General features: G+C 39.7%; 1 protein-coding gene across 1 annotated transcript in view; it reads right to left on the bottom strand.

Annotated features, from left to right (window-relative positions):
- The window catches only part of rimbp2a (RIMS binding protein 2a), a 66,776-nt gene that overhangs the window by 37,799 nt on the left and 9,488 nt on the right, over positions 1-19,489 (bottom strand). The window contains exon 3 of the mRNA XM_032540325.1: positions 18,476-18,619. Coding sequence (XP_032396216.1) covers positions 18,476-18,619 — 144 coding nt within the window. The remainder of the gene's footprint in view (positions 1-18,475; positions 18,620-19,489) is intronic.

A 19,489-nucleotide genomic window follows, 5' to 3' on the forward strand; every position in this document is an offset into this window, starting at 1 on the left:
TGGACGTGGTCTCTGTGACGTCACCTATAGGTTTCTGAAGAGCCAAAATGAATTGTGAATCCCATGTTTCTATGCTGCCCACAACAAACTGACTGTGCAGTCTGATTTCATAGTGTCTGGGATGGTAGGGACTCCCAATACCAAAATGTATGTTCACAAGCACTTTTAATAATATACAATGGGTGTGAACAATATTCACATACACTAAATCAGCTTTGCAAATGTGTTATGAGGAAAGAAATGTATCAACACATTTGTTAGACCTCAAAGATACACACAATATACTGTACATTTTGGTGAGAACAGGGCATTGTAGTGTCTTCATCTTTTTGTTTTGTTATATTATATTGTGGTAATGTAGTTCTGAACAGGAAATGTTGCCCTTTGCAAAACCTCAAAGTGATTGCAACCGTGGTACCATATAGCTAGAGTATCACAAGTGAATTTTCACATTGATGGATCACCCGTGTCAAGCATAATTCAAGACCCATACCATACTGAAATGAAAAGAAACCAATAACCAACTAGAGTGGGACCTAATCTAAAAAAGATATTCAGTTTGAAAATGGTTGGCAGTATTATAAAAACATTTCTTTTAAAAATCCAAAAACTCTAATCAAAAAGTTTTAACAGACTAAAACATAAAACTACCAGTTGGAAAATGCACGTTAGATTGCACAACCATTAACACCAATATAACATATCAAAAAGAATCAATCAATTGTTATAATGCTGTTAATGCTGTGCATCCCCTGGTTTACAACACTCGCATTACACCTGGACCGCCACTCTACAATTGCTGCACAGTATAGCACATTCACAAACAGTGATTTCGTTTAACCTTTAAGTTGTATTGTGTTCATGTGTTCCATTTTAAATTTGGAAAATCCATCTTTCAGAGTTCGACTGCAACCTTTTGCATTGTTAAGCTTTTCTTTGTGCTTCTAATGAAGTGCAGGTCACCGTGACTGTTACCATAATGTCATCAATAGATTATTCATCAACATGCCATCAAAATATTCCCCTTTATGTGTCAACCTATGCCACTAATGTGTCTCTGCATGTGCCTCATTCATAAAACATTAACATGTGGCTAATCTTTGTGTGTTTGTGTGTGTGTGTGTGTGTGTGTGTGTGTGTGTGTGTGTGTGTGTGTGTGTGTAAGCATAAATGAGTTGCATAACTAGAATCTCCAGGCATACATCAGCCCTAAGCTCTTTTGCATCCACAGTGTTTCAGACCTCTCATCTAAATCCAAGGATTCAAAATCCCTAAAAAGTATTAAAGTGACAAGAAATACCTCACATAATAAACACACATACACTCTATTAAGTTAAAACTGTATGTTCTCACGATGTATAATACCCTAATAATTTGAGGAAACCCCCTGTTGTTGGTGAATACGTAAATAAAGGTTTGAAATGTCTAAATATACAATTTGTGACTAACTCCTGCATATTTATGGATGTGGATCAACTGGAGCTTGAATGGAAACCCGGCCTATGAAGTGCCAGACATTTAAAATTAACAATGTCTCAAGCCCAAAAGACTACACATCAGCTCAATGTGGCAGTGAAAATTTTATGCACAACAAGAGAGGGAAGGAATCCCTGTACAGAAAGTCTTTTGTTCTTAGTGAAACCACATACTCAAGATTTGACCAAGAATGTTGCGTTTAAAGACACAAATAAAGAGCCTTCCGGAATATGTAGTTTCACATTTTGCTCACCTCCTCCCTTAAGCAAAAATCAAACAGCTAGTGTTTTGTGTAAACGCCCTGGTTTTTCTACGTCATGCTGCGTGTGTTTATGTGTGTGCATGTGATTTCCACTGCCTGCCTCTCAGAGAGCAGAAGACAATTCACAGTTTTATGGAAGAGAGAAGACAGAGGAAAGGCAGGGAGAGGCCGGCGCTACCGCCAGGAGAGATTAACTTCTCCTCCACGTAACACACATCCTCATTCACCTCACTCTTCAACCTCCTCTGTCGCTTCTCCTGTTTCTCATCTGAGCTCTGCCTGGATTCTGTAATGTTTGTGCTTGTGTTGTAAATATACATACAGTTTATACAATGTTTGCTTTTAAGTCTCCAAAGACGCTCAGGGACGCATGTGACTATACAGTAACAAAACAGATCTGGTTTTCACACGGCAAACACATTTAAAGTTTGAGACCCACATTTAAGGAAAGATACCAAATAGCTGTGGTTGTCCTTTTCTTAAGCAGGGGCTAAGCTGCACTTAGCAACATGTGATAATTTCCTCTGTCATTAAAATGACACAAACCAAACAGCATAATTGCAACCAATGTGTGAGCATGTGGGAGCAATATAGCATTCAAAAAAGTATCTGCAATTTGCAAGCAACAATAATTTTCCAATATAATGCCGCCAGTTTGTGATGAGCATATAGACCTAAAACAAACCGCAGAATGAGCAATCATGAAAACCACTGTTAGTTGCAGCCTTAAGGCATCTATAGACTGTGCAAAGCAACATGCTTACCAGATAATTGCATGACATACTGTGCAAGATCATGGGTCAAAAAGTTTTGATCTGCAATCGGTCAGATTGTGCGATGAATGCCTGATGAATCGTAGCGCTAATGTAAAAACAGATACAAACAACTCACATCATCCCCCTGCGCTACTGTCATGTCACTAATACTTTGGCCATAGCGCACTTTTATGCATAAAAAAACCCTCACAAAATAAAGAGAGGAGATTGTGAATCGGCCAGGGGCAAGAGGGAAACACCAATATTGCAAAGTAAAAAGCAGTAGCATCAGCTAGTTCATTAGCGCATTTGGGATTTTGCTAGATTTTGACGTAGCTTTGCTTTGGTCACCACAGCTGTAAATTGTCAGACTGTGGACTCACAATACCATCTGATGACCATTTCTGATTAGCGTCCAAAGATTTCACCATGTTTCTTTTGTGACTGTCAACTTTCATCTGGTTTAGAAGATGGCAGTAGCAGTCACAGTTTCCTACAGTTAACAAAAGAAAAAAAGACATCTGAGGCACAATTTGGTACCAGATGTGAACAGCAATTTGTCCTAACTGGATCTAAATCCATTCTGGAAGTGGTCTGAACAGGGCCAGGGAGAAAGATAGGAAACATGTGAGCATATTAACTGACTTTTGATTGTGACATGTAGAGGTGTTCCAGCTGTACTGTGTATGGAGAGCCCTGCGGTCGAAACACTGTTCTCTCTTGAGAATCAACATGCCCCAAGGGGAATATTAGCATTGGCATGGGAATGTGCGTACTGAAGTGTGTGTGTGTGTGCGCGCTGTATGTACATACTGAGGGAGCAGGCAGTGAGAGTGAACTAGGGCTCCCATGACGTGGGCAGCCAAGCTTCCAGTCACATTGATGACATAACACATTTGATGTGAACAGGACCTATTGTTCCCTCAGGCCACACAGAGAATATCAGAGGGCTGGAAAATAAGTTCTGAGGAATCAGGGTAATGCTAATGAGCAGCCCAAGAGCTGGTTAGGGATTACATGTGCTTTGATGGACCTTCATGCTCACATAATGCTTGGATGGAACTTCATGCTCAGAATACACAAGTGCGCGCGCGCACACACACACACACACACACACACCACACACACACACACACACACACACACACACACACACACACACACTCACGTGATCCCAATATGCAGCAACACAAACTGCACAAGGTTCTAAATAATTTACATCTGACCCCATTGCACAGTTGCTAAAATGTACAGTACGCTGGAAATACACGGACAGAGCCTTAGCAGAGGTTTCCTCCCCACTGGTTTCTATGGGGGATTACAAACTGGATCTATATATAGAAAAAAACTTAAACAGCACCTACTGTATGCATATCTTATAGCGAAAGATTAAAAAACAAAACTACTTCTGCAATGGCACCAAACTTGCATTTTCTATTACTCAGCAGATACTTCAAAATTCTGCAGAACATCTTCTAACAAAAACAAAGTGCTGGGAGAGGTTTCCGTTGGCTGCCACTCGATTTTAGAAGTATATACTGTATATATTTTATTCTAGCAGCTACTAGACATTAAAATCCCGGAGTACATTTCTTAATTGACTTAAAGTCTGTCAGATCGTCTAACCAGTGACTACTGCATGTTCCTCTCTGCTTTGCATAAAATGAAAAATGAGCGTTAAACTTTCAAATAGTTTCCGCACTCATTATTAAAGTGGATCATAAATATTTTTCATATTTCTTAATGGATAAATCGCTCTTTTGTTGATGTAATTTCGGTTTTATTATTTCTGTGCTGTTGCTCTTCCATTTGTTAATGTCCTGCCTGTTTGACATTTAAAAATGCTACTTAAATAAATCATTGCATCCTTTACACATTTACCTACTATATCTTTTACGTTAGTATTGCAAACAGAGCAGCGCAACAATGCAGCTGCCATGGAACACAGAGGAAAAAAGAATTGAGATTGCTGCCATGACTACATCGCTAGCCTTTGAACAAAACATGCAAAGCACCAGTTTAATCTCTCACAGACTGCCGTCTCATCAAGCTCACAGATACCTGGAGAATGTCCCATAAAAAATAAAAAAAATAAAAATTGGACAATGAGGCTTTGGAATAAAAAAAAAAAAACTCACTTAAAGACATCAAACTTTCACATCTGGTTACAAAAAAGATGTTACTGTAAAAACAGATTTCTATCTGCTATTTTTAACCTATATTTGTCTGCTTCAAATTGTGTTCATGATTCAATGATACAAATATGGAGTATTCTACAATGGCTCCTGTACAGTGTTACACTGTACAGCATATGGCCAAGTTTTAAGTCTCAAGTGAGCAGGACTCAATGACACAGGGCAATAGGTGACAGTTACAGGAGCACAGGTCCTGTCAAGTCATCTGTATCCGAACAGGCTGGTCCGTCTGACACGGTGTACTCCTCTCTCCCTCCTTCCCCCCCTTCCCTCCAATCCTCCATCTAGATGCCCTTGGTGTTCAGTCCACCAAAGGCTCCTGTCCTATGTTTAATCATTAAAGCCTTTCCAGACACACTGGGGGCAGAAAGAAAGAAAGAAAGAAAGAAAGAAAGAAAGAAAGAAAGGGTTAAGTGAAGGAAAATGTAGAGAAAGACAGAGGCACAAGACAGGTAATCAAGTAGTGATCTTGAGAGAAAAGAGCCACAGGATAAGAAAAGGGGAAAGAGAGGGAGAAGACAACCTAAATAAAGTACAGGAGACAGCGGGAAACAATTAGTGCTGCAGAATTAACAGGCCTTTTATCAGCATGGTCCTTTGCTAAAAGGCTCACCTTGCCTGGCGGTGCCATGGTGAACTTATGTAGCGATACAGAACCAAATAGGTCACAAAATACTGTTTTAAAAAAACTTTGGTCTACTACACTACCCTACGCAGATGCCAATAATTTATTCCATGAAATGGGGAATCATTTGAAAAGGAGCAAGTACACCACCTGCATGACAAGAGATTAAGTGCTCATAGTATTATTTTTTATTAAATTGTATTTATATTTAGACTTCAATCAGACAAGCATTTACTTACTACACTCCTTCTCTTCCACCTCTCACTTTCCTTCTTGGCCCCACCCTCCTTTTTGCTGTTTCCCTCTGCAGTGCTCTGTGTCTTCCCTTTAATATAACTTCTGTGTATCTTGAAAAGCTGCCAGGAAATGTGCGGAGGAAATGTTCCTTTATCGTCTCCCTCTCTGCTTCCCCCGCTGGCTTAGTGACATCAACACTTATAGCGTGTTTGCTAGCAATCGATACAGCACTCACTCATATTTAGGCATGTGTTCGCATTCAGAGCTACACACATTGCGTGTCCACACATACACTCATACACACGCACACAAACAACGGGGGGGAGGGGAGGGGATGATGGGGTTGCTATAGAAACTGTTCTCTTTCAGGTATGAAGTGTCAGAATGATAAAAAGTAGCAATGAAGTATCAAATCCAACATATCTGATGCCCTTTGAATTGTGTGAAAGTAAGCCAGCGTACAAGTATTCCAAACAAAAGCCGCCCAATTTATTTGCTATTTAACCCTGCAGGATGACTGTTAGTTAGTACTCCAAAGATGCACACTAAGCAATGAAAAAACACATTCACACACAAACGCATCATTGAGTGGGTTCTAAATGATGTGGATTTGTAGTGATGTGTAGTACAGTACAGTAAGTGTAAGCATGCATGGATACACTTGGTAATAATAGAGTGGAAATTTGGGGCAGTGTGTATGAAGGCATGTAATTGGGAGTAAACACTGAAACGTGTGATTGTCTATGTGTAACGTCACAAAGGTATGCTGATGTGCATGTGTGTGTAATATGTGCTGCCACACCCCTACGAGGCTGTTTCTGTTCATGGCCTATTGCAGTGGCTGCATATGTCCTGAGGAACATTTTGATTAGACGAAGAGGGTGTCATTTGGCTGCCAGACTCACTGATAATCTCAGGAGAGGAGTAAGGAAATCAGCCATGAGACAGAAAACACAAGTTTAATTTCCCCAACCTTCTTTCCTGTTTCTCCTTCTCACCCTCTCGCATCCAACTGAACATCAGCTGGCACAGCCAACCAGTCTGCCGCATGGAGATGAAGAAATGGGAGAATAAGGCAAGAGAAGCCTAATATACTATTTTCCCCCATCAATTTTACCAAACGGGTTTTTCTACCTTCATGTGTTAAAAAAAAAGAAAAAAAAGGGAGAGACAAAAGAGGCTAAAGTTAGAAAAAGAAAGTTTGTTAACAACACAGCAAAATTCTGCAAAAGAGAGACTGTCGAAGTACCAATTCCTTCTCTACTAACTTCTATTGTACTCATCAAGAGGTCTTTGAAAAATAAATTGCATTTGCTCTGCTAATATAACGTGATTGGACTTTTCTTACCATGAAAGGTTTACAGTGAGACATGACAAGAACCGTCAGTGGAGTTCTCCTTTGTTGTTTTATACCTAACCGTCACCAAAGCTTTAGCTTAGCCTTGCCCAGTTGTTTAAAATTACAAATATTTTCACCAAAATGAATGCTCACTGAGTAGGAAAGGCTTTAAAGCTTTGCAACTCTGAACACCTGGTTAACACACCTGGTGTCACGTAGTAGGCAATATGTTTGCCGTTTACAGAAGCAGAAGCAATATATTTTAGGAATAAATATAAAAATACAACAGCTAGTATGGACAGAAACACAGGAGGGAAGGATCCAAAAACCTTATTATTTGAAATGTGATGTTGGTGTATTTATCATCTAAATAAGGAAAACAATTTGTAAGTGTAATAATTCCTAATATTTAGCCAACCCAAATCTAAAGTGGGTTGACAAAATATAACACCTTTTAAATATAAATACAATATATACACACCACACACACACACACACACACACACACACACACAGTATATATATATAAATACAATATATAACACACACACACACACACACACACACACACACACACACACACACACACACACACACACACACACAGTTATATATAAATACAATTCAACAGTGCCACAAACTATAGCCTAGAAATGGACCATGAAGTTGAATCAATATGTTTCAAACTATTTCAACAGAAACGGAACATGAAGGTAGGAATTGAAGGACGGCTGTATTCGACTGCATCAGTTTTTACTGTAGGTGTAACTCATACACTGGAAAAAGAGTGTACAGAGTATACCGTGCGCACACACACACAAACACATTTATCAAAAGACCCTGGAAAGACGAATAACTGAAGAGCAAGTGTCAATCCACCCCGAGTGGGTTAATATTCATCATCAACACCTGGCAACCACTCAGCAGGCAGGAACCAGGAAAAGCTCAGGTTACAGGAGGTGATAACGCCAAAGCGTGCGCACGCGTGTGCACACACACACACACACACACACACACACACACACACACACACACACACACACACACACACACACACACACACACACACACACACACAATATGTTTGAGAAAGCACTACACATTTTTTTTCTCTCCCAGTGTGTCTAAGTGCTCATGTGAACATGTGTCTACATAACCCTTTTACAAATAACTCTTGCATGTGCACACCTACTATGGAAAGATTAAATTAATTATTTGAGCAGTCAAAAGGGAAGCACTACACACACACACACACACACACACACACACACACACACACACACACACCTTTCCAAGCCACAAATACACCATTAGACCCATACACCGTAAACCCACCCCCACCCACCCTTCAACAGACACCGCCAAACAGGTGGCCCTGCTACAATCAAGAAACAGAGAAGCTGGAGGTTGCTTTTTCTTCATCAAGTCCCAGTAGAGACAAAATGTACAAATCCTCTTCTCCTTTCCACCACTCTGTAGATGTCTGTCTCCTCCTGCATCCGCTGCACAGACAGGTTTTTCCCAGCTGCTTGGCTATGCTAACCCTGTGCACTATATATAGGACTCAACAGAGCTAAATCAAACACAAACACACCCGGGCCAAATGATGAAGAGCCAGAGATACACAGCGGCTGTACAGAGGAAGCAGAGTGGTGATAAAGGATTGGTATTTACCGTGAGTGCTTGCTAGCACAGGAGCATCTTGGATGAGGCGCCGCTAACTCCTTCTTCCTCCTTGCTCTGATCTCCTCCCTTCTTCCCTGCTCTCTCTGGGTGGGGAATTGTCAAACGGCTGCAGCAGCAGCATCAGCAGCAGCATCAGTAGCAGCTTCAGGGCCTGCGTGTGTTTCTCTCTCTCTCTCTCTCTCTCTCTCTCTCTCTCTTCCTCCGCCCCCTCTACACACACTCTCTCTTTCCTATTCTCCCTTTCCTCTCACTCTCTCCCCACCCCCGAAGACCCTCCTCCTTAACACCCTTCCTCCATAATTTTCTCCTTTTTCCTCTTACGGTCTCTCTCTCTCTCTCTCCCCCCCGCTCAATTTCCCCATGTCTCTTGTGCGCGCTGTACGCGTGTGCAGTGAGCTGCGGATATCCACTCTGTTGAATTAATCAGCCAGCTCCAATGCTACAACCATCAGCTACATCAGAAGCTACTGTTAGGAGAAGAGCTCTCATTGGCAATAGGGAACAGACATCTTGGGAGTCCGGGATACAAATAAGGATGGTTTATTGGAAAGCTGCCCTGTACAACCCCAGTCTGGACCTTCCTGCCTGTCTGCCAAATTGACTGAATTGACGGCAGCCTGCATGATGCTGGCTGCTGCTGCCGGACGGATCCTCCTCTCCTCTCCTCTGTCTTATGCCCTGACACTAATTGAACAGTCTTGACTGATGCCACTTGTTTTACTAACATACACACATCTAATAATGATGTTGATGTCATCCATAAATAGGATATAGCTTTAGCTGGTAGGTTTTATATTAATCATTGTGAAAAGCCTTGACATCAGATTGACAAAAGGAAAACTGGTTTATGTTGGAAAGAAAATACAAATAAAAGTGTATTTTACTGAAATTTGGATCTCACAACTCCTTTAAAAGTGGCACTTACATTTACTTTAAAATGAATATAACGGGGTGGCCTCTAGCTGACCCAGTAGAATGTGCGCCCCGTGTAGGCTGAGTCCTTTGCAGCGTTCGGGGTTCAAATCTGACCTGAGGCCCTTTGATGCGTGTCATCCCCTCTCTTTCTCGTCTATCCACTGTCACTATTGAACAAAGGGGAAAAAGTTCCAAAAGAAATCTTTTAAAAAATAATTATACAACAAGGTATGTCTGCAACTGGGAGTATGATGTGTGCTTGCACATTTAATACACTTTATAATGTATAGTTTGTGAGTTGACGCTTAATTCTGTTTAAAGGGTAATTTGTTTTTTTCCCCAACCTTTACTCTGGTTCAAATAAACACCGGCGGCAATCAACAACCTAATCCAGAGTCAAAATAATTGAAATATTGAGAAGTGGCACTGATATTTTAGATAACACAAACTTATAATTGTGGTATTCTCCTGGACCGCCGTTCACCCGACTCACGTTCCACACTCTACAACGCTGTCTTCGGACAAAAAGTCACCTCACAACATTGATAATGTTGTCAGACACTTTTAATAACAATCTGAGCCTGTCAGTAGCAAAAGCAATCAATTGAGGGTGCACAATTGCCACATTGAGTTACAATCCAGCTAGTCTCGCATTGCCAGACCACCCTCCACATTGAAGCCCACCCATCCAGTAGTTGTTGAGATTTTTCAGTCTGGCCCAAAGCGTTGACCAACTGACCATGAAATTACGTGCATCATTTCTGTAATTTCACTCAACACTTGTAGGCCTATCGCTCCATGTTCTGTGATGCCATGTTCAACTGCTACACTGCAGTGCCCTGCTACGTCCTGCTACGTCCTGCTGTGCCTTGTAGTGCCGCACAGCGTCCTGCTATGCCATGAACTACTACAAAGAACTGCTACAAACTACTAATTTTTTCTATTTTTGTTATTGCCACTCTTTATTCTAACCCCAACCGGCCCGTCAGACGCCGCCTACCAAGAGCCTGGGTCTGACCGAGGTTTCTGCCTAAAAGGAAGTTTTTCCTCGCCACTGTCGCACTGTTGCTTGCTCTGGAGGAAACTACTAGAACTCTTGGGTCCTTGTAAATTCTGGAGTGTGGTCTATCTGTATTGTGTCTTGAGATAACTCTTGTTATGAATTGATACTATAAATAAAATTGAATTGGACTATAGGACCCCTGTTGAGATACTCAGATTTTATTTAGGTGATAAAAGTGTTGAAGCCTCCCAAAAAACACTACCAAACTTAAATTCTTCATGCATGAATTGTGGGGCTCAATTTATCCCCATGCGACCAATTATTCCATTTTCAGTCTGTTTTAACTCTAATCCTCACAGTTTCACAGCTTTAGCCTTTAACTACAACACATAACACACTTGCTATCACACTGCCTACACTTCCTTGTCACAATGAGTAATTATATTATATTGACCGCTTATGTGTGGGGGCTCACGCTTGTTCATGCATGTGTATGTCTGAGTGTGAGTTTACCACAGTTAACCCCTAAAATGATTTAATCCGGTTAAGGGGATTTTCAATTAATCCAGGAGGGCCCTACATTTTGACAGTGCCATATTTTTAGCACAGTTTCCTTCTGATGCAACATAATTTATTTTCCCTTGCATTTTTAAAGCTAATGTGATTCAGTGCTCTCACAAGATGGACGGCAAAATTGTTTCGGACACTTGCGTCAGTGTATGCTCTGAAATCAAGCCAATGCTGGACAGTTATGCAACTATCTGTCTCTGTAACCATTATTCACAGATTTGTTTTACTGCTATTCCTATAGCCAGTTCCAACTCAAAGACGGATCAAAGCAGCAGTTGCCAAGGAAGCAGCACTGTGGAGTAGACTACATTAATAATTGTGGTTATGCCGATTTTGAGTCTTGATACATCTATGAATAGACTGTAAATGAGTTGTACTGCTTGGTGGAAATGTAAAGTGAAGTGTGAAGTTGGTGAAAAAAATGTGATAAGTGAAAACCCTCCATTAAACAAACATAGTTTGGACTGAGTTTGGATGTTTCCTAGTAATAATAACAATCATAGGGGAAACCTAAACTGCATTCCATTCCACAGTGTACATAAACAGTGCTCCCTGCTCCCCGTTCAGGCAATAACGGAACCGTCCCTCGACAGAATTCCTCCATTAAAGAGACCGTGCAACGTCACCAAGGCAGATATCACTTCCTCGGTTTACCCTGGAAACTTAAAAACCTTGAATACCTGTTGCTACTACTGGGACAGTTTTACACTACTTAAAGAAAATATTTTTTAAAAAAACTGATACCATAAAAAAAAAAAAAACGTTCTATTGAAATGTATAACTTATGAACAAATGTGATTTTTACTTACAAGATGTACAGTGTCATTACTAAGAAAATTAATATTACATTTACAGGTAATCTCTATAAAAAGTCATCTGCAAATGAATGCGGAATCTGTAGGCAACAGGAAATGGGTTTTAACATTTAAGTAGTATCCACTCACTACCAGGAAGAAAGTATAACTCATTTCAAAATTTGTGTCTCTCAGAAAATGTCTGAAATTTGATTATAGGCTGGCATGGCCCTCCCTGATACATCAAATCTGCTCAAATTACTGCAAGGATGAAACTGCACAGGCCAGATCAATGCCCTCAGTCACAGCCGGCCTGCTTAGGTAAGGGGAATTAAGGAGGTTAGGACAGGAAGTAGTAGGGGGGAAAGAAAAATAATGGACATAATAAAGGAATAGGTGGAATGGAGAGAGGGGAAATACATGAAATGTATGGGTGACAAAGTGAGGTCATCTAATAGACCACACTGAACTGTGGGTGTGGAAGGGTTGTTATATGAGATTGTATTTAAAATAAGTACAATGGACACATTTCAGAAATTTCAAAATTCAATGTTTATAAAACAGCGATAAAGAATAATACATAACCTAGGGTTCTGTATAAAATGTCATATAGTGGATGAAGATTAGCTTGATACATGTCTCAAGTTTGTTGTTATTGTATTACTTAAAATCACTTTTTAATCAAGCAGATTGATTTGAAAGATTTACTATTTATTTTTCAGGGACAGTTGTCTTAAGAGCATATTTACTGTGAACTAATCTCAAGTACAAGGCTACCAAAAGCTCCTGCAGGTTAGAGCAGCTCATTAACCCTTGTGTTATCTTCCAGTTAAAATTGAAAATCAACACTTTTTATCAACGTTTTTAATTTTTTCTTATGTGTTTGTCTCTTTTTTCAACACTTTTGACGCTTTCTTTCAATGTTTGTCACTTTTTTTGACGTTTTCAACACTACATAACACTAACTTATTAACTTTAGTTTCACAACTATTTTTGGAATTTATGGTCAATAAACCTCATTTGTAGGGAATTATACCTAATGTTTGAGTTAGAAAAGCAGAAATTAGGAATTATTTAGACTAAAATTAAAGGAATGGATGTAATTGATAATCACAGACTGGAATATGTCAACTTTTACTCAGTACTATTTCAAAACCACTTCAATTTGTTTTTTAAATGCTGCAAAATTTAATATGATACCACAAAATTTATAAAAAGTAGAGATTTGTATTTGCCAAAGTGTGTTGTGTGGAATCAATAATGTTATTTTTATAATATATTTTCAATCATGTTATTTTGGGAAATTAAAAAGAACATTGATATAGGAAAACGGGTCAATTTGACACAAGGACAACATGAGGGTTAAGAGTCTTCCCTCATTGGAATTGGACTAGATACAGGTTGGATGATGCTTGATCTACAAATGACCCATTTGTTTCATGGCTTTGTTAACGTTATGCACAGTCAGTGGTACAGGAAGAACAAAACAGTTTCTTCTTAAGCTTATTGTGCTCTGCCTTATCTTTCAGTAGTTGTACTTAAGCTACACGACAAAGAATGGTATATGGACTGGAAAAAAAAGTATTAGAAAATAATGTAGTTATATAGTTATATATACTTATTATATATATACACAAGATAAACTCAATTAAGAAAAGAATAGAAACTTCCGCCTAAACACACCCCGTCTAATACCAGTTGTTAAAACAGCCTTGTGAGACAAAACAATGGGGATTTTCTAAAACTCCTGTGGGCTGATTTGTGTTACATTACACTAGACTATTATTAACCCTGGTTTGTGTGTGCATCTATGATTAGGAGTTAAAATGGAGATTACTGGGTCAACTGAGACAACATGGCTATTACGGATTATTGATTAGAGGTTGCTCCTCTTCACAGTGGGACAGCCCATATCGTCATGAGGAATATTGTCTGAGTGGGCCAGCTGCTAGCAGTACACAATCGTTGCCATAGGGATGGTGTCCAGGGAGACAGCTGTGGCCTTTTAGCAGCAGCCACACAGCACACAGAAGGTCATTCCTTACCTAAGGTACCTTTCTCTAACTGTCCATCACAGATAGTTTCTAGGCAACCGGTCTAAAGCTTTTTGTTTTGTTTTGTTTTTTTCCAGAAAGCAATGCACTCTCTCAGTATTTCTTTTTGCCATTCAGGTTGCAAAATAACAGATGAATTGGAAGAACATGGAAACATGTACAATTATAAAGCAGATGTCTACAATATAGCACAATAATAGGTGCAGTAAAGGAGGCAAAAAGAGACTAGGGGAAGAAAATGGATCCACAATTTCAGCAGAGCAACCACAAAAGCATGCGGCAAGGTCTAAGAACTATGACAGATTACAACCCCCCCCCCCCCCCCAGTCAAGTGCTGATGCACCTATAGTAAGTCAGCTAAACACATTTTATGCTTGCTCCGAGGCCATCGGCAGCCAACAAACAAAAACAACTGAAGCAGAGGTTAATGGACGGTGGGTGCACCTCTCACACCCATCTCCTTTTCCTAGCATGACATCAGGAGGGCATTCAAGCATGGAAACACCAAGAAAGCAGCAGGACCTGACTTTGTCAGGGGGCTGGTTCTCAAACTGTGTGCTGACCAGTTCTGGGTACTGTAATCAGATTATATTTGTCTGTAAATAATAAGAAAATTAGAAAAGTGATAAAACACATTACTGTTGATAACACAGTAATCACATTACAGTTACAAATAAAAAAATTTTATTTAAATTTTTACCATCTGCATAACAGGATGAGAGAGAAAAAAATCAAACATCCCTTTTTGAGCGTGTTTGCATAATACTTGGAGCCCCAGCTTAAGATGTTTTTAAAGGTGGAGGTACTGTGTGTGTGTGTATATATATATGTATATATATATATATATGACTCTGGTGTAAGTTTGAGTAATCATGTTTCATAACTATACCACTATTCCAAACTTACACCAGAGTCAGAACTAAACAGGGGAAAGCAGCATTCAGTTTCTATGCTCCTCACATCTGGAACAAACTCCCAGAAAACTGCAGATCCGCTGCTTCTCTCAGTTCTTTTAAATCATCAATCATCATTTCTTTTTGATGTTGCCTTTCTCTAAATGGTTATTAATTTCTTTAATGTTTACTTTTTATGCTGCACTGTAACTTTTATTCTTGTGTTTTATCTGTTTTTATTTAACTGTTCTGTGTTTTATCTGTTTTTATTTTTAACTGTTTCTTCTGTGTTTTATCTCTTTTTTTACTTTTTAACTGTTTTTGTGTAAAGCACTTTGAATTGCCCTGTTGCTGAAATGTGCTATACAAATAAAGCTGCCTTGCCTTGCCTTACACCATGGGTCTCAAACTCGCGGCCCGGGGGCCAATTGCGGCCCGCGGTATGATATTTTGTGGCCCCCTGCTTGACATCAAAGTTAAGTGTTAGTGCGGCCCGCGCGTTCTGAAACTTTTTGTCATTGCGCTTGTCACTTATGGGCTACCGTAGTAGTCTCCTGACAGCGGCGTAACGGTTGTCAAGCTAGCTAAGTACTCTTTGCGGCAAATGCCTGAGGTTTGACAATGTGATGTCTGTTGTTGTGAAATTCACCAACCATATCAGATCTAGGGGCTTAAAGCACCGGCAGTTCCGCGCCCTGTTTGGAGGAAATAGTTGTTGTTTTTTGGAATACTTGATGCGGCCCAGCCAAACCCAGACTCTACTTCCAGCGGCCCCCAAGAAAGTTGAGTTTGAGACCCCTGCCTTACACACTCAAAAAATGAGAAATTTGCCATTAGGGGCAGTAGAAACAAGCTGTGGGCACATCACTGGAATATTGTCACCTTTTAAAGTTGGTGAAAATGTTAAACATTTGCTTATTCAGCCGATACAGAGCAACCTAAGCATTCATTACCTGGAGAATGTGAGTCCAATAGCTTTATGGCAAATATGAGCTGACCCTTTCAAATATAAAAAGTCATGTTAATTACACTGATTAAAGCTGCTCTGATATTATATAAATATGAAATTTGTAAAGTTCATAATAGTTTCTTGTTTATTTCATTTTTCTTTATTTTGCTGGTATATTTAGATACATTTAGAAATAGCTACAAATATGCACCCATCATCACGCTGTGCAACAGAGCTAGAGGCAAGCTGCAAATATGTGACAAAATATGTGATTACATATTACACATTGTTCTGTAACAGCATAGAATAGAGTTAACATAAAAGAGCCTTGAAGCCATCCATTTAAACCATAACTAACTATGGCTAATCAGCCATCTGGTGTACAAGTGTGTTTTGTACTACAATACCTCTTAATCTTGTATCTTTCTTGTCTAATGAGTGTTTTATCTGGATTTGCTACAACACATCTTTTGACCATCGCCCTCATTTGATAATTATCAAAACCTGTTGATAAATATAGATAATTTGGTTTGCCATACTTTCCTCACCTAAAAAATTGAATGGAAAATGATTTGAGCGTTAAAGCTTTAGTGCGTAGTTTCTGTCTCCTCTATGAGAAATGCTAAGTAATGACAACAAAACTGCACATCCATATGATATAAGCCTTATATGACCGCGCCATCCTTTTTTATTCTGTCAATGCCCTCACTATGTGTAAGCCCAAGGTATATCTGCATGAGCAAATCCACTCTCATGACTGAGCTTTTGTTAGCATAACTGATCCATAGCTGAGTCTGTCTTTGCATGAATGACCATGAAGCAGTCTGTGATAGTGTAGCTGTCAGCAGTGACAGCAAATAGACTGCCAGCAGGCCCCCAGCTGGACTGCATGCACGCCCACACACACGCCCACACACACGCCCACACACACGCCCACGCCCACGCCCACACACACACACACACACACACACACGCACACGCACAATTATATAACATTATTGAGTAGTGTTGCTGACGACTGCATGTTAGCTGCGGTGACAAACATGGTTTTGGCTGTGAAGATGGACAAAATGTCCCACTAGGCAGCTTGCCATAAATTGCAGTATTCAAACAGAAACTTGTCAATATGTTCAGATAAAATAGAGAACATTGTGCGGTTTTATAAGTGATTTCTCAGCTCACATAGTGAAAGGAGAATGCTACACAGCGGTTCTTCATTTACACATGATGGATTTTGTCTATGCTTAGTTCTTCATTTGTACTGTACAGTGGGGTTTGAAAATTTGGGCACCCAAAAAGTTAGATTTTATTTCCATCATTTACACTTTCAAAATAACAGAAAACCAAAAAATGGCGTCTGCAAAAGTTTGGACCCCCTGCAGAGTTAATACCTTGTACTGCCCCCTTTGGCAATTATCACAGCTTGTAAACGCTTCTTGTAGCCAGTTAAGAGTCTTTCAATTCTTGTTTGAGATGGAAATAAAATCTAACTTTTTGTGACATATAATACGAATGTCTAATCTGTCATTTGGTGCCTTTTGGAGATTTTTCCATCTTTTCTTGGCTTCTTTATGCACATTAATAAAAACATTTTCCTGGCGTGCCCAAACTTTCAAACCCGACTGTATCTAGTTCTATATAGAGGTAATAAATAGGTTTCAGGTATCCTTCTAAAACACATCAATAAAGGGAAGGCGACAGTGCTCTCAATCACAAACCAAATGAGTGGTGTGTCACAAACTTTTTTTAGCCTGAGAGCTACACTGAACTGCAAACATTGTCAATAAACTGTTTGTAAATGCAGACTGCAGCAAGCCGGTTTTCCTCTATTTAACTGAAACTAATTTCAAGCCATTGAGGCTTTTAACAGAAGCAGCCATTATGTTGTGTCAGTTCCCCTCTGCCTGTCTGTCCACACTCCTGCAAATGGGAGTGTTGCCAAGACAACGGCTCACACACCTTGCCATCCGAGACCACCTAGGGGAGGCCTCCAAAGGACTAAATACACAATTGCATGTATGAACATACAGTGCAAACAAAAAGACACATGCCGTAAACATAAAAGTTTAGCTAGATTTATTTGGGTGAATATTATGTGTCTTTGATTAACTTTGCCATGTTTTTATGAAGTTTATGTGTTTTCAGCAGAAAATCTCTCCAGTATAGCTAGCTAACTTTAACATGACGCCGTCTTTCCAGACAGAGCATGCGCTGTTTGTCCACATGAGATGACGATTCTACACTATTGTCCTTTGTCATAAATGTAGATGAGGAATAAACCTGCTGTTACCACAAACCTGAAGGGCTCCGAGAGATTCAGTCAGAGATAGGAGACATTTCACAGAGGTCACACATGTCCACATGTCTGCCTGATCAAGACCAATTAGCGGGAGTATATGTGCACGAGTCAAGGCCATGCAAGTCCCTCTACATTCCACAGCTTCATCCTTAAAGAATAAAAGCTGCAACAGGGACTTGAATGTAGTGCCTCACTGACACTCTCTATGTACATACTGTCAAGTGTCACAATAATCACATCTCAATAGATTCAATTACAGATGAGAGTTACCAGTTAAATTACTGTGCTCATTTGCAGGCAAAAAAAAACTCATCTAAAATAATGAGTGGGAAAAGGGTAGAATGTCTGAGAACGACAGATTGGGTGTGTCTTTGTTTCAGAAAAATTAAGAAAAAAGTGATGTGGTGTGAGTGGAAAGTTTACCAGTTTCCTATACTGCTGTTTCTCTTGGCGAAGCGTGGCTACCTCAAGCTTCAGAGCTCGGTTTCTCTCCTCCAGCAATCGAAAGCGGTTCACATTGTAGACCGATTGTGCTGTAGTTTGCTGGGATGAAACTTCAAATCTTGTCTGTATGCGAGAAAATAAAGAAGAAGAAAAATTACCAATTTTAGACATTATTACTCATTATTCATTATCATTATTATGAGTTTTTGCTGTCATACTATACCATGTAAAAATCTAACATAACTATTAAACTAAATCTACAGATACAAGTCTACACCCTTGCTAGCAGCTCTGCACTTGAGCTTTGAACTAAATGCTAACATCAGCATGCTAACATGCTCATAATAACAATGCTAACATGCTGATGCTAAGGTTAATGTTTGCCCTGTACCACAATGTTAGCGTGTCAGCATGCTGTTGCTATTTGTTAATTAGCATCAAACTCAAAGTACAGCTGACTAACATTAGTTTTAAAAGTATTAAGTCATAAACCAAAATATTTGACTCATTAAAGTTGTGACAATTCTTTCTTAGGGAAGCATGAATGTATGTACCAAATTTCATGAATGTGAACCACTTGGAAAAACTTTAGGGACTACCAAGGATACGTTATTGTTGCGACAACCTGATATCTGTACAAACTCACATGGCATTTCATCAAGTAGGTGTTGACATATCGCAGTCCAAAGTGGTGGATCGTCCAGTTGACCAACTCACTGACTGACTAGTTGTTATATTAGCTTTTCTGCATTTGCTTATTGTAAAATCCATGATGTAATTTAAAATCCTTCTCCTGACCTACAAAACTCTTAATGGTCAGGCACCTTCATATCTTAAATAGCTCATAGTACCTTGTTGTCCCACTAGAGCACTGCGCTCCCAGAATCCAGAGTTACTTGTGGTTCCTAGAGTCTTTAAAATTAGAATGGGAGCAGGAGCCTTCAGCTAACAGGCTCCTCTTCTGTGGAACCAGCTCCCAGTCTTGGTTCGGGA

Source organism: Etheostoma spectabile, chromosome 16, assembly GCF_008692095.1.
Source record: "Etheostoma spectabile isolate EspeVRDwgs_2016 chromosome 16, UIUC_Espe_1.0, whole genome shotgun sequence".
Taxonomy (NCBI): domain Eukaryota; kingdom Metazoa; phylum Chordata; class Actinopteri; order Perciformes; family Percidae; genus Etheostoma; species Etheostoma spectabile.